At 43.0% G+C, this 17,321-nt stretch overlaps 1 protein-coding gene across 1 annotated transcript in view; it reads right to left on the bottom strand.

Annotated features, from left to right (window-relative positions):
- The window catches only part of LOC105256389 (neurogenic locus protein delta), a 47,698-nt gene extending 36,331 nt beyond the window's left edge, over nt 1–11,367 (bottom strand). The window contains exons 1-2 of the mRNA XM_011266247.3: nt 9,730–11,367; nt 4,263–4,565 (exon numbers count right to left, since the gene is read on the bottom strand). Coding sequence (XP_011264549.1) covers nt 4,263–4,565; nt 9,730–9,789 — 363 coding nt within the window. The 5' untranslated portion in view covers nt 9,790–11,367. The remainder of the gene's footprint in view (nt 1–4,262; nt 4,566–9,729) is intronic.
- Between the last annotated feature and the right edge of the window lie 5,954 nt (nt 11,368–17,321).

The raw sequence follows: 17,321 nt of genomic DNA, 5'->3' as shown, positions 1-17,321 counted from the left end.
TTCTAAAATTTACGTGGAGGATGCGAGGGGATGTTTCTTTCGATTAATCTCGCTTCAAACGTTTTAACCGAAGTGCGATGATGACGCAAAATGACGAGTCGATCGTATATTATGCGATTTTCATTGAGTGTCGAACCGTTAATTAGGTAAAGATACTTAATGAAGTTGTCTAAGCATAGCGAACGGAGAAGGCCGTTAATTCGCGCGTCTCGGATGCGACACGGAAGTGATTTATGCGCGTTGCACGCAACTGTTATTTATAGTGTATTTTATCGGTTCTTGCTCGTCTAATGTTCGCGCGAAACACACACACACACACACACACGATCCGAGTGAGCGAGTCATTTTACTAATTGCGAACTCGGCCGTGATCAGCCGCGGTAACAACGAGTTAATTCACTTTTTTGCCATCGCTCGTTACACGTCGCCTCGTAAAATCGCGCAGAAACGAGCGTTATAAGAGTAACAAGTCATTTTTTTGCAGCGACATTATCGCAATATGCTTGGATAAAAAATCGAAAAACAGGTTAATTAGTAATAAAATAGTATATATCGGTGCGTTAATGTGTGCGTGTGTCATAATTAAATCGTACTCGTTAATAGCTATCGGAATGAAATTATTTAATATCACCGCTTCTCCCCACGCGCATTCCTCTTGATGAGAAACCGATTGTAGAGACATATGTTAGAATGTAAGTTATAGTCGAAGCCGTTCGCGCGCTTTTCTCTCAAGCTACGAAAATAAATCGCGTACTCTAAATAGCGATTGCGGGGCTTACGTCGGTTTCCAACTATTTCGCGCCGACGATATCCGGAACGAGCCCGTCCGCCAGAAAATCGGTCAGGAAACGGTCCAGAAAGCTCTTCGCGAAACTACGACCGCGTGTCGGGTCGTCTTCCGAGAACTCGAGATGAGTAGTAGTCGGTCGGCTACCGGCTTCAGTTCGATGCCGCTACATCAAAAGCCGCCGGGGCCATCGGCAATCGCTCTCGGGATAATTTCGACATTGGTGCGCGATAATCCTATCAGCCGCGGAGCTGCGGGTTTACAAACCACCGGCGGTAAACGTCAAGGAACGCACGTGCCCGTATATCATCCGGGTGTAGGCGAGAAAGAGAGGGAGAAAGCTGGCTCTTATTTTGCCCTCCCACAGGTCAAAAGTCTCTCGTCTGTTTAATACTCGCGATATCTAACATGCAAATGTAAAGTGCATCAATAATAAATATCAAGGAAAATTGATGCAAAAAGATTGTTAATAAAAAATAAGAAGGAAAATAAAGCGTACAGATGCAGAAAAGAATCTGTACGCGAGGAAAAGAGAGAAAATGATGGAGAAGGAAAGAGAGAAAGAAAGATGAGCGCTCGTTAGAGGCGCGAGGGGCACCATATGGGTTAGTAAATTTAACTTTGCGAGCGAGAGAGCCACAAGGAGAACGAAAGAGAGAGAGAGAGATGGAGCACAAGGTAGAAGGAGAGTACGTGGGAAGTGTGTAGAGGCGCAAAAGAGGCCCCGGCCATCTGCTGCTGGCGGTGGCGGCTCTGCAAGAGCCGGTCTCATAGTCAGAAAATGCGCGAGCACCGACACGAGAGGATTGACGTACGTCCAAGGATGCTGCACGTTGGCTCGCTTGTTAGTTTTAGCACAATGGCCCGATCTCATTGACTCATCCGTGAAACAAAAAAATCTCTCCTTTCTTTGCCCGTCTGGCCTCACGTACTTTCCTCTTTACCTCCTCGCGTATTATTTAGTCTATCCTTTCTTTTCTATGTGTTTTACCAAATCGACTCAAGATGTTTGTAAATCTCACGTCACGAGCAATCTGTACGATTCGATTCGATACATGCTGCGTGAATAGTGTATTTTTATTATAGCCTTGAATATATATATGTTTATCTCATTGAGTATCTGTTTGTCGCGCTTTATCGCGACATATATAACATCGATTGTCGCTCATGGCCAGGAATTTTACTACATAAGACAAATAAAATAGAATAATGAACATACGTTAAAAAATTTTATGTAGAAAAATATCACGTTATTTATGTCATTTAAATAAATTATAATATATATTATATTGAGAAGTGAACAATTTTTCAATCTTCGTATCGATCCACCCAACTTTTATCATCGCATTAGAGTCGCAAATTTCGGCTATGAGAACCGCAGCATCGCCGAGCAACAGCAGAAGGGAGAGACAAGTGTTACTCTCCCTCGTTGTTCTTTTTTCTAGCCCTCTCTCTTTCATCGCGCACCGACGACCGCGCACGCACGCGCGTGCAAAGCGAGATGCCGAACGCAACCCTTACATATTCTCTCTCTCTCTTTCTCAAGCATTCCCTCGGCACAATCGACCTGTCTGTACGCGTTGGCAGCCAGCAGCGCGCGAAGTAGGAAGGGAAGAAGCAGATGCGAGAAGAGCGCGTCGATCCTACGCGCGTTGCGCGCACGCGAGAGGAAGCAAAAAAGAAAGGAACACGCAGAGACGATACGGAGAAAGTACCCAACGCCGCCCTTTTCGTTAATTGCGCGCGTCGAGCGAGACGGGAAATCAAAGTCGGGCGAGCGTGCGAGTCGTTGCGCCGCCGCCGACCTGTTGCAAATGCGAGCGGCGACGCGTGCAACGTCTTCCTCGCCACTTCCCGCACGCATCGCACGTGCATCGACAACTAGGGTGACCGGCCGATAAGCAATCTCCAATCCGCCGACTCGCTTCGTAATTATTCACCGTTCGGTGGTGATGCAATTTTGATTTTTGCGATATAACGCGCATATTAATCCGGGGAAAAACGTCGGGCCGATCATCGCGATGATCGTCTCGATCTTCGCGAGGAACCTTCAGGAGCTGCACGGGATCCTCTCGCTCGATCTTTTGCGCACGCGAGAGATTCCCCGGCCACTTCCGCGCTAATTATCGGTCGGCCGGACCGAGAGCGAGACTGTTTTCCGCGCGAGATAGGATCGTCGTACGTTGTATAGGGGATCGACGATGCGATTTCGTTTTCGCGCACGTAATTTCTCCGCGCGTGTCCCTTATCTCCGTTCCGGCGTTTGCTGCAACGAGACCGAAGTCAGGTAATACACTCGCCCGATTAGCATCCGTGACCAGCTGCGGTTAAACGAACGGAAAGCATTGTTCTTTTCCGAGAGTCCGCATCGCTGTCGGCTTTTTCTCTTTCCTCCTTTACCTTTGCCGTCTTATTTCTACCGTTAATTGCGAATTAAAATCGATTAAATTAAATTAATCGAATGCATCTGTAATTGACTTGAATCAAATAATATGTGTTTGTTTTATATAATGGGGATCAATTTACAATCTATTTGTTTTTAACATGATAAATCCGCATCGTGTCACCAAGACCGGAAGAAACTCTCAACACTTGGCCTTTAATTGTCTAAGGTGTCGCAAGTCTTTATAGGAGAAAAATAACGACAGAGGTTGAGTTTTCTTTCGCTTCTTGTATTTTGCACCACGCGAATTTATGTGGAACATGCAACTATGTTATCTATTACCACACGGTCGTCGACATTTCTTACTTCCCACATTGAAAACGTTTATGCTAATCTGCGACTCTGGCAAAAAATTTTCAACGCGCGCACGCCTCTTGTAAACCTCGCGAGAGGTTGTTCGCGAGCGTCTTGTGAAAGTTTATAAATCATTGTGTATAATTCGACAATGATATATCCCTTAGGTTGTCTTAGGTCGTCTATCCTACGTGTACAGCAGAGTGTTTACGATCGTATCATGTTATTATTTCAGAAGAATACAAGGTGATTTGCCATTATTACAAATCAACTATAGAAAGTTTAACAAACTTTCTCTTGATAAAAATATTGCTGGGAAACTAAAATAATTTTCATTCTAAAACACACCGTTTCGAGAATCATTACTGTTTACATAGATTTAATCATTATTCCATTTTTCAGGAATTTTTTAGAAATATTTATGCAATTTTAAATCAATAAAAAAATAAAATAAAATATCAAAAATGGTAAGTTAAAAACTTCCAAACTTTCTCTAAATTTTTTTCATCTCCATTAGATTTAGTGTTCCAGAATTAAAAGTATCTTAGAGAAAATACTTGATTAAATTTTTATCGATAAATATATTTTACGAAATTAAAAGTCTTCAATCAAATATCCTAATTAATTCAACGATGATGAATGATGTATACCTTTCATCTCTCGATAAATTCGAGAAGATACCGTCAATTTCTCGGTTCGATTAAACGACACATAAAATATAACGGGCGAAAAACTTACCGGCCACGTGAACTCGAACGGGAACCGGATGGGGTTGGTGAAGCTCGGCAGGGCGGCATTCGCGCTGAGGTTAACCACGTTCTCGCCGAGAACGGGCGTCACGACGTCGCCATACGTGCACGGCGACGTCGTGTCGATCTTCACCTGGTACTGCTTCAGGCAGACCCGGAACCTCGTCTTGCATACCCCCGAGCATTCGCCCGTCTTGGACGCGCTGCCGGAACAGCACTTGCCCAGGCTGTCCTTGCCGTACTCGTTCACAAAAGACTTTAGCCTCAGCTCGAACATCCCCGAGGCGCTCACCTGTGAAACACACACGCGTTTGAATTCCCTCGAGCGAGTGCACGCATAGCTTTCCAAGAACTATAGCGACTCGAATTAAAAACATATTAAAATTCAACAGCAAAGCACTTAAAATTAAATAAAAGAAATGATCAATTTTAGCGGTTTATTCGCTTAGTAAAATCTGCAAAAATTGTGCAATTGTTAAAAATTATTAAAATAGAAACTCTCTCTCTCTCTCTTTCTCTCTTGACGAGAAAAATAAATATAAAGCTAATTTTTATTAGCTAATTTTTAATCACAAGTGTCAAAGGGGTTCTTTTCGAGGGGCTCTCGTCGAATATTGCAGGGTATCGAGAGAGTATCTTTAATAGCTCCGCGTGGGATCGTAATGCGATCTTAATAATGTCGGTCTGGTCGACAGTTGGCGGCGAATCATCACGAGACACATGAACAAGACTCGCTATCAAACGAGACCTCCCTCCCTCTTTCTCTCTTCGCTCGCGAGACAGGGGGGTCATCGTCGTCTCGTGCCCCACGACGTGAAACGCCGCAGGAGCACGTGTGCGCGCGCGTTTTTGCGGACGTGTCACGCACGTCTCCCAGGAGGAGAGAAGCAAGTCGAGCCGACAAAAAGCTCGCGCGCGTCCCTCCTCTCTTTGCACAAGACATGTAGCATCCCCGAGACGTTACCGCTCGCGCTTCACCATTATAATCGAATTACGAAAATACACCACGATTTACCGCAAATTCGACGATTTAGCTTTTTGTCCGCGTCGATTCATGTTACGCTCAGTTTAGTTGATCATTTTCTCTCTCACTTTACAAGAGAAGAAATGGTGGTCAGTGGCTTGGCCAAATGTTCGAAATAACAAATTGCAGGATAATTTTTTCTTTAATGCCTTTATACGATATATTCAAAATGAAGGAAATTATATAAGGAATAAAGCTGAGGTGTCTCTTAAAAAATGTTAAAAATTTTGATATTAATTCAAATAACATCTCAATTCGGTAAGTGAAACGATGCCCATCGACATATTTTCCTGCTACTCAGTCATTTGATCAAATGCCAAGATGCTCTTGCTAAAACCGCGACAGGGATATTCCATGTGGATGCAAACCGCCTGCAAAAAGGGGCCAACCAAGCTCGTAAATGCATCAACGCTCTAGTTGGCTCACGAAAGCGCTGCTTAACGAAATTACCGAGTAAAGAACCGGCTCGCGAAGATACAAAATAAAAAAGGACGCGTCAATCGACGCGTTTTTCGACGGTGTAATATCATGGTTGGCGATTAACTAGCACAATTATCGCAATTTATTTGATTGGAAAAATAAACTCGTTAAACAAAATATAAAATAAAAAGGCAATTTTCTGATCTGGAAAAAAATAGAGAAGGCACACACGTTAGTCGGGTTCAACGATTTCCTCGGGCTATCGATACATTTGCCCCCCAGACATCGTTTTTATATCGAGTAAACAGAGTCGACGTCCAATATGTCTCTCCCATTTTCCCTGTCGTCGTCGTCGCGACGCCGAGAGTGCTCGACCACCGTGAACGTGTGATCATCCCTGTGTGTATGTAATAGAGACGAAAGCGCACACGAATGCACTCCTGAAACGGAGCTTCCCACAAGATATTGTAGCCGAGAGCGAGGTTCTTTAAGCGAAAGATCCGAACAACGAGCCCGACACTGGCTTTCCTCTTATCGAACTCCTCGTCTCGCGATCGTCTATCAATTGCCATTGAAAAAACTAAATTCGCGACCTGCCATCGGAAAAGCGAGAATATTCTCATCTACGTCTACTATCGAGCTATTCAAATCAGCTGACATTATTATACAGATAGCGCGTAGACTTTTTAATGTCAACAGAATCTTGAAAATTCCTTTATATATAATTTTGTACATACTTGACTGTAAATTTGAAAGATGGATTCACACGTTATAAATTTGAAAAATAAGTATATATACTTCACGCGACCTTGCACGATATAAATAAACGTTCGTTTGCGAATAAAGGCTATATCTCGGGACAATTCGATCGACTATTTTTAAAATGAAAGAAGGAATAATAATAGGCTGTTTATCTCATTTTCGTGCATTACTTTTCATTATATATATATATATATATATATATATATATATTTTTTGCCCAGAAACTGTAATATAAAGATAGGCAATATTAATATTTAATAATTCATATCATATTTTTTTATCAAATTTATTCATATCATATTTTTTTATCAAATTTATATATCTTTGAGCTTTAAGCGAAATTTACCGTAGTTTTGTGTTTAAATCTAATGCAGCCTGGCTCTTACTTGTACGCGAATGTCAAGGCGAATACCCTTCGCGATAAGAACAGGTCTTCAATCGCCGTACCTCGCGTTGCATTTGAAGCGGGATTTACAGTCGATGCACTTGGTCGCGGATCCCCGTCCCGTTAGTCCGTATCTCACGAAAGTAAACGATTAAACGAGCGCGCGACGTCGAGAGTTGCGTGTAAGGACGCACCGATACGCACACGCATCTCTCTCTCTTTCTCGGCGCTGCCCTCTCACGATGAGGAATCTCATTTTTGGCGCGCTGGAAGTTTATTCTGGGAACTGAGAATGGCCGCCACGCGTATTTACGGATACGACACACCATGCGGCGGCAACATCGAGACAAAACGGTGCGTTTCGTCACACGCAAAACGAATTTTCGCCGTTCGGCTCACCCTTCAGACGCCTTTGAAAGAAGAGTTTAGCCTCCGATTGTGCGCCGACCGCCGACCGAGGGGTAAACCGAGGCTGATCAAAATTATGTACACTAATGCCCAATTCCTGCTAAATTTTTGCTATTGTCTAGTAATTACATTACTGCCAAATTTTTTACTAATGCCTACACTGAAAAAATTGTATTCTCAACTTAAGAATATGCCACTTATCTTTAGAATATATATCTTTAGAATATATAAAGATAAGTGGCATATTCTTAAGTTGAGAATACAATTTTTTCAGTGTAGTAATGCCCACCAATGCCCAAGTAATGTTCACTAATGTCCAAGAAACGCCAGTAATTTCCAAACAATGCCCAATAAGTCTAGCAATGCCTCAAATCTGTACACCGCAATGCCCTCAGTGGTTTACCTCTCGCCGCCGACTTATCGGTGTTACAAAGAATTTCGCCGACCGCTTACCGAAATGCTGCCGAATCCTAAGGATCGAGAATAAGTGTCAAATGTGGTTTAAAACCATCGCTAGAAGCACCATCGGGGAAAGAGAGAGATATAAAAAAACAGGGTTAGACACTTCTAAAAGAGTACATCTCCAAATTTAGAGTTGCGTCCGCCACCGAATCCGTCGTTAGGAACGATCTTACTGCTCGGGATGGTAAGAGGAGAGAATTTTATGTTCAGAGAGGTAGGAATCCTTTCAAAAGAAGAGAATATCCTTGATGGAACGCGGTATTAAAGATTGGATAAAATTAAATAAAGTATGAAAAAGCGGAATAAAAAATAATTAAAAAATTGTGCTAGACACGATACTTAATCGCATATTTAAACGTACATATTATTTTATGATGATTAATGAAATTTGAAAAATTTATAAATACTAGAAAAGATTCTAGAAAAACGAAATCAATTTTGCGTGCTTCAGCGAATAGCGGTTTTGGCATCGCTGAGAGATAAGGCAGAGATGTGTACGAAGAACGCGAGAAGGATCCACGGCAGACAGAGAGTAAGAGAAGAGGGGTGCGAGGGAAGGGGCGAGAGGGGGAGACATCTCTCCCAGGAAGAATTCCCTCGGAATCCGTGCGGAGAGAAAACCGAGAGAGAAGAAACGGGCCATATAATACGCGAAAAATGCACGTCTCGCATTCAATCGTCTATAAGAAACGCGGCTTCAGCAAACTTAAATTGTAAGTGCAAAAAAAATTTTTTCTCGATATCGCGATTGTCGGATAAATTCAAAGAGATTTCATTTTTACATGAAAATAAAAAGTATCTCTCAAGTAATTGAATGGCTGATTCATCTGTCAAATTAGTGTTTAGAATACGTTCTTCGCATCTTTGTACAGTAACTGGAACAAGCTGTCATTCGCCGTTAATGAACACATCGGTGAGCCGATCGAGTACTTATTCGAGTCGAAATTTTTCTCCCATCTTCGATCTCACGCATACACAATTTTCAATCTAACATCTTTAATACTTGAATATTTTAAGGTCAAAGTACTCGATATAATTTAATCGAAGGTTCATATTTTAAGCCTCTAACAAGAGAAATTGAATATTGTTTAGTATTGTTTACTATTATTTATTTGAAAAAGAAATTCTATTCCTAAGCCTATCGAAATAATTTGGAATCAAACGAGGAAATTAAAGTCAAAGATAAAAACGAAACTTTGTTTATACGTACAAGATTAGAATAAAGATTAGAATAAAAAGATCCTTCGTGAGAGAAAACTGCTCTCTTTGTAACTTGTTCTACGCGAAAGATGCGAATGCGGTTGAGGGCGATTATTTACCGCTCGCACCGAGACGAGTAACATAAAACGCGCTCGGTCGCTTTTAACGCGGATAGATCAGAGCATTTCTCGAACGCGTTACAAATAGTTACGAAAGCGCGAGCCCCGATTACGTCGATGCTATTCCAATCTTTCCCATCTGCGGCGCTTCCTTCCCCTTTCGCACGCACAACAATGGCGATCCTACATATACGAGCAAGTACAGGGCGATATATGGACCTTTATTCCGAGTATCGAGGATTATCGAAGCTCACTCATCAAATCGCGATGCCCAAGGTCGAGCCGGCACAAGTTGACAAACGTCTCGTGCTAATAATTACATGATGACAACACGCGGCGTAACGGTGTTCCAGAGGATAAACAATCCATTCGTATAAACAATAATAATATATCGAGGGAACGCGCGTGCTCGTGTGTCATTTCCGCGAATCGGAAATCATATGATCGTCTCATTGCGTTTTATTCTCCCATCATCTAGCGTCAAGATTTTTCCCACGTCACTTTCTAATCTCCGATAAAGAAGCAATGGATCGGGCCACGATATCGCCTGATATTTACATATCAAATTCCTTGTTCGAATCGTTCGGGGATCGAGAGGGAAAGGAGAAAGAGAGACAGAGAGAGAGAAAGAAAGAAAGATACTCTCCAAGGGGAGTAAATAAATAGCCTTACTTACCGCTCGGGGCGTCGGCAGAAGAACGACGGCGGCCGTCCACACGAGCATCGTGGTCCACATGTTGACGCGTCACTTATCCCTCGGTGTTTCACGCGCCGCCCGGCGCTTCTTCCGCGGCGATGGGCGGCGGGGGGAGAGGCGCGCGGCAGGGGTGAGCGGCAGCGGGCCGCTGCTGCTGCTGCTGCTCGTCGTCGTCGGCGTTACCTGCTCGCCGCGGCGTCGCCGAGCCGCTGCTGCATAGCCGGCGTCGCGTCCGGTACTCTCGTCGATCGTCCCGATCGCTTCCCTCGTCGCCGTCGCCGTCGTTTTGCGGGAACGGGAGCGCGTAGCGAATGGGACGCGAATGAGGGTAGCTATCTCACCACTTTTTGCACTCGCGCGCGCGCCGCTATTTTACATTACCATGCGCGATAGCTCACTTTTTTCTTTTTTTTTTTACACACTTTGACGTTGACACACTTTATTCCAGTATATATCCGTGAGACGAGACGACAGACCCGATGATAGATGGTGCAAAGTACCGCGAAGGATTCTTTCTTTCTTTATCTATCTCTTTCGCTCTCTCTCTCCTGTTCCATGATTCGATGATCGTCGCGCGATTCCTCTTCTCCCTTTTTTTTCCCTCCTTACGAGTCACGAACCCGTCGCGGTCATAATTCTCAAAATAAAAAGAAAAGAAAAAATGCCAACGAGCGAAAACGGACACTGGAACGACAAGCTACGATGCTCTCGTCCTTGTAGATCGTCGCAACAACGACGGGTCGTACACTGAATCGGCCGTGATCGCGCCGCGAGGAATACTCCCTCGGCGATCGGCAGCGCCGTGCTCCGGAGAGGAGCGACGTTGCAGGGAGGGGAGTCGACGGTGGTGGGGGATGCTCGGCGCGGCGGTGGGGTGGAGCTAAGGATGCCGCACACGGATCGCGTGACGGGGTCTCGAGGATGAACGAGAGTCAATGCGCCCGTCTCGCGCGATCCCTCTTCGCCGAGGAAGGGGGTGAACCGGCCGACAGGGGTGGATGCCAAAGTCACCAGATTAGTACCGATGGTCGCGTCGACGAGTGCGTCCGCTGCTCTCGAAACCGGCGTTGAAAGCTCCAGAGACGTCGCTTTGACGCGGAAGTCGTCTCCGCTTTTCCTAATCTTAGTTTCTTTGGGTTTACCAGGATTTATCCTTCCCGTTGATCATAAATTATCGCTCCTCTCCTCTCGATTATTCTTCCTCCGGGGTAGTTGTACGTTCGCGCCACTAAATCGGTCGCACTAACGCCACACCGCGGCACTCGCGGCAACCACCGAAGCACTCTGGTACCGGCGCGAGTACCAACGACAGATGGCGAGCTCTCGCTCGTCCCGATCCCCTTCGCTCTCTCGCAGGAATCAACTATATATATGATGCGCGTGTATATATGCACATAAATATATAAATATATACGTATGCGAGATTTCCGCCTTCTCTCATACCTCGTGTAAAAAAAAAATATTCCTCGCTGCCGGGTGTCCCGTACTATTCCCTACTCCCGCGCATTGCGTGCGTGCGTGGGGTTGAGCGACGAGTGATAGCGCGCGCGCATGCCCGTCCCAAAGTGCAACCCTCGACTGGAGGTAGCGAGGCTGGGAGTACCCCTACTTATAATTGTGGCTTCCCCCTCGCCGCCCCGGAGCAGGCGGAAGAGGGGTTGTGCCCGACCGAATCAGAGGGGTGGTGGATGGCGGCTGCGCCGGTGGCGCGACGCGTGGGCCTGCGGGACGCGCGGGGACCGTGCGTCCGGGCAGGAGGGAGCGCGGCAGCGGGCCGGAGAGAGAGAGAGGGTGAGGGGAACGGGGAAGGAAAGGGGGCTGCCGTCAAGAGGCAGCTGCAGGCCGGCTGCACGCGCCCACCTCCACCACCGCGTGCGTAGTCCCTGCGTACGACACCCTAGCCACTCGCGCGGACCTCTCGCTCGCCCGCCTGTCCGCCTGGCCTGTTCGCTCGCTCGCTCGCTCGCGGACACCTCGGGGCGCCTGCCCCCTGCTTGCACCCCCCTTCCCGCGCGGGAGCGTCGTCCGCAGGGTGGTGGCACAGCTCGCGCGATTTTTTCCCCCCTCCGCCGCGAGCGTCACGATAATTCGTACCCCATCTACGGATCCGGCGGCACGCGCCATGTGCCACCACCTCGCGCGTGACGTCATGCCCTTCTTTTTAAGCGTATTACGTTTCTTACGCTCGCGACGAACGTATGCGTGCGTATTGCGTAGCGTGTGGCTGACGCGGCGGATCGTTCGTTCGTGATACCAAGGGCGAAAAATTCATTTTGATATCGAAGTACCTTTTAATGGACGAGCGAATGAAATACGGGGAAAAATGGCGGAGGAAATGGATCTCGCGTTTGTCGATCGTGACATTTTCCCGACAGCGCTTTAGATCGTTTGCGTATGCGAAGTCGACATATGTATAATAAAATTGCACAAGGATGAATAAAATGATGAATAAAAAATGATCGAATGAGAGTAAACGGTTATTGAGAAATTTTAACGAAACGAGAAAGAGAGAGAGGATTCCTTGGGGAATCGAGGAATCGAGTTGGCGATGTAATTAAGTCGCGCGATGCACCTGCAACCAGCCGTAATGTGTGTCTCGCAGAAATATCTAAACTTAATTTGTCGGCCTGAAATTCCGCGCACATGTCAGGAGGCATTTTGCCAGCCGCTAGTGCCCGTACGATCGAATTTGATAAATCAGTTAATGAAATGCCGTGCGCAGAGTAGTCACGCGAGGGACTTTCCGTTCGAAACCGATTGGCCTCGTATGAGATTGCGATAATCGATCGATATTTATCTCGATTGATTTATCGAAGATACCCGTTGACAGTGTCCGAGTATTTAAAAATTCAATATGATGTATTAATTTTAGATTTCAGTTAAAACTAAATTTTGTTCGAGGTGAAATGATTGTAAAATTGAGGTGCATCGCGAAAATCGGATACGAGTTAAATTTCTTTCTTTTTTTGCGGAGAAGTTCGATAACTCTCTGTGGTACGTGCCGCACGGAATAACCGAGTTTCGACGGAGATTCGCGTGGAAGACCCCTAATCTGGATATTTGCCAACTGCCCTAATTCAGGGGTTCACCTTTCTAATACCGTATAATGTATAACGTTCGAGCACACGCCGAGGCAGCGATTGCGCGTCATCTGCGCTTCCTTCCTTTTCATTCTTCGATTCCTTCGTATCCTGACTCGTCAATGTTCGCGTAAAAAAGAAAGATTAAAGGCTTTTCTGTCCAAAAAAATCCGAGCCAAGTTTTTGCCAACATTTATTATTTCGTCAATAATTTCAAGAATTAAAATTCAACGCCAACAGACTCGATTTTGGCAGGAGATAGATTAAAGAAAAAAATACATTTTTACAACCTAATAATATCTTTAAAAGTTAATTGATTCACGAGAAAAAAAATCTGTCATTTTGAATAAATCTCTTCTTAAAAAGTATGTAGAGGTATATAATAAATTCGTGTTACATATGGCGAGCTGTGTACGTATACATGTGCACTTGTCCTGCAATTTTTCTGCCCTTCGTCAGCATCAACGATCATGCAAAAGTCTCTTTGATGTTACGGAATAAGGCAAAAATGGCTAAATCCCTCTTTCCCCTACTTTCTTTCTCTCCTTCTCTTTCTCTCTTTCTACCCCTCCCTCTCTCTCTCTCGGCACGTATTATGCGGGACATACGCATCAGAGTGCTATACGGGGTGACAGATTATTATGGCGCACATACTCTCTGCTCCCGGCTGCAGGGTATTGTGCTGGAGCACACAATGGTCCCCGGACCTGTCTCGGCCACGCATCCATGTCCCTCATTGTTAGTTAGAGCGCGCGGAATCGATTCTCTCTCTCTCTCTCTCTCTCTCTCTCTCTCTCCGACTCACCCCTATCTCACCATTCCGGATTTTGCAGGGCTGCCCCACCAAATGTTGCAGGCAATAAATCCGCTCCGCCATTAAAGCAGACTCATTTCGATTTATTTACAGCTCTTTTCAAATAGGCGGGTCACATTCTTATTAAAAAAGATTGATCTCTTATTAAAAGTTTTATCTCTTATTACACAGAGAAAAATATCATTCTACTGCCAAGAACAGCGATTACTCAGTTTATTTTTATTTTTTTTATGTAATAGTTTTTTTCAACAAAGAATATATTCTTGATGATAGTCTTAAAATATCAATTATTCATCACAAGTGTTAGAAAATCTCATTATCATGTATTCCAAAGAAAAATTTATTTTCTCTTCAAAAATATTGTAAAGTTGTATCAAAGAAAAATCAAACTTATTTTACGCCAACTCTATGTAATAAGCAAATCAAATTCTTGTTTTAATTTAATATTCTTGACTAAAATACTGCACTTATTAAAATTCAGAATATATTCAATTAAATTTAATGCTTGTGGTGAACTTATGATATATTTGCGGACAAATATATCATAACTTGATATACTTTACAAACTTGATATACTTAAAATAAATAATATTTACTTGAATACAGTATACATTCTTTCTGTGTAAAAATAAAATAAAGGAGACATTCAAGTAGGATATCAAATAGGAACAAAGCCGCCGACAGCTGGTGTAACTAGTAAATCACGGTCGCGTAATCAGGTAAACAACGTGATAAGATGCCACTATACAGAACAGGAAGCCTTTGTTGTTTTCTTCGCCGCATCCAAGGGAAAGAATGGGGACGAGGATAAGGAAGGAAAGAGAAGGTAGAGGCATCGTCCCGATGCCCGTAGCTGTACAGTGTACTTCCGGTCATGAGGTGGTTCAACAGGTCAGACCAACAGGGGAGCCAGATGAAACCACTTCCGGCCTCGTCGTTCCCCCGTCTTCCTTCCCCATCTCGTTCCACGTGGATTGCGCTTCTCTCTTTCTCTCTTTCTCTATCGCGTCCATCTTTTACTTCTCGGCATCACAGATGCTCAAATCGATAGGCTATCAATATCATTTTTCAGGAAGAAATAAAAGAATTAACGATTTATTTATTATAATACGTGCGCGAAATGTTTTGGGAGAAAAATTTGAATTGATTAATTAAAAATTAAATTGATGAATTAAAAAATTTAAAGATAGTATAAAAAATAGCCCTGATAATATTTGTAAAGCAATATACGTATCAAGTAAAATATCAATGCGAAAAGTAGTCCGCAAACTTTTCGAAATTTATGTGATATATCAATATTTATCAGTATTTATCTTAATTCATACTGATACGAAAGGGAACTAAAAGATAAACAATAATCGCAGATATATACAAAATAATATTTGTAAAGCAATATACGTATCATCGATGCGAAAAGTAGTCCGCAAACTTTTCGAAATTTATGTGATATATCAATATTTATCAGTATTTATCTTAATTCATACTGATACGAAAGGGAACTAAAGATAAACAATAATCGCAGATATATACAAAATAATATTTGTAAAGCAATATACGTATCAAGTAAAATATCGATGCGAAAAGTAGTCCGCAAACTTTTCGAAATTTATGTGATATGTCAATATTTATCAATATTTATCTTAATCCATACTGACACGAAAGGGAACTAAAAGATAAACAATAAGATATATACGCAGATATATACAAAATCCACATGTCATAGCATAAGCACGTTTTACACGTTCGTGTACTTACTCGTGACTGGATACACCTTTTCGTAGTACACATATACATACTCATACATACAAACATACACACACACACACGTGTGAATCTATCACGCGACTCCCTTCTCTTCGTGTATTCCTTCATATCCGTTGCTCTTTCATTCATACATACGCATAAGCACGCGCGCAAAAGCTTACGTGCGGCCGAGACCACGTTGCGGCTTGGACAACACATGCGCTGTTTTTTGCTGGTATGCGTGCACTTTCTCGCATGAGAAACGACACATACACACGCAGAAAACGCTTCAATGAATTACCGTCCGAGGGTTGCGGCTTGCGTTTCCGTCAATTGTACATCGCGGGGACGAAAGATTTACGGGAGTGCACGCGCACGTCAAGTGCGATAATTTTGACACTTCGAGCGATATGTATCTCATTCTCTGATTACGATAGAATGTAGAATATTGTATATATCAAATAGCTTAACTATTATACATATAGATGGTCTTGTTTTATTCGGAAATTTATTTCATTTCGCGTAAATGTAACTTTCGAAGTCGTTTATCTTTTTGTCTTTTTTTTAAAATCTTTTATGAAGCTCAGAATTTAAATTATATATAAATGATTATATATAAATGTATATATAAAATTCCTAAACATAAATAAATTCTCTCTTAAATAATTCTTTACATCATAATTGAAAATTTCAACTTTAATGCGTTACACATTTTGTGCGCGATTCGTATTTTACAATGTATTCTTCGTAATCGCGAAATCTCGCTGCAACCGCGATTACGAATTTAATTTCACCACAGACTTTTTTTCCCCATCTGTGCATTGCGAGTTCGAGAAAGTCGACAGTAATATCGCTTAATTACCGGCCATTCGTTACGCGAAAGCAAAGTATGTTAATTTGCGAATATTATCGAGTTTAATCTCGAGCTTATGGTGACGGTTTGCTTCGCTTCAGAGAAATATGCCGCAGCTGAATCGCGGAGAGATCAGGTCGCTTGATTTTGATCGTATACGAGCTTCGTGAATTTTATGCGACAATTATGCTAATCGGGAATTCATCGATCCGCGCACTCGAAAGGCAGAGACATGACTTTAATATTGTCATATTATTTGGAAGGAAATTTTGAAAGAATTTGAATCATGGTGTGTGCCTTTCATTTCTCTCGAATTTTTCTCTTATTGCGGAAATACGATTATATTGATTATATTGAAGAATTATTAATTAAAAAATTATTTGCGTGTTGGAGAAGCATTTATTTTCGTTAATTAATATGCACTTGTTGTAATAATATTTTTACAATATCGTATCCATCGTATTTATCGATACATATTAATAACGTAAGAAAATACGATTATCGTTTGTTGATGGAGAGAAAAATTTGATATCCCCGAATTTAAAATTGACAATCCCTTGCGCGTCGTAATTCGTCTTTTTTGGCAGGGTGCCGAATGAAACCCGCGATAAAACACGTCGGGTATCAACGGAAAGCCGAGAGCTGGGAAAGTAAACACGGAAAAGGATTAAGTCGAGTGCTTGCGAATCAAACAAACGGCGCGTCCCGTGACTGCTTTTTCGGCTGTGAGAATTCTGCCGCTCGTGCAAACGAAATATATCCATCCGACTGAAAACCTTAGAGAGAGATAAAGAGAGGGGACTCGCGTTCCCACTCGTTTCTTCCTTCCGGTTTCTATCTGAGCGTCATAAAACGCCATGAAATCGCGCGGATCCACCTGTCGTCGCGTAAAGTTTTCTCGGAAGATCGCTTCGACGCGACGAATATCAAGTCTGGTTAGAATATAAAGTTGTAAAGTTCAAGAACACACATATATTAATTTTTAGCAATCCAACTCTGTACTTTCTATCTGGAAAAAACGTATCGTGAAATTACAGTTATATATAAATTAAGAGAAAATTAAAATTATATTTTTGTTTGC

Source organism: Camponotus floridanus, unplaced genomic scaffold (genome assembly GCF_003227725.1).
Source record: "Camponotus floridanus strain SB8 unplaced genomic scaffold, Cflo_v7.5 scaffold7, whole genome shotgun sequence".
Classification (NCBI taxonomy): domain Eukaryota; kingdom Metazoa; phylum Arthropoda; class Insecta; order Hymenoptera; family Formicidae; genus Camponotus; species Camponotus floridanus.
Note: the sequence above shows the minus strand (reverse complement) of the source record. Positions and strands in the feature narration are given on the sequence as shown.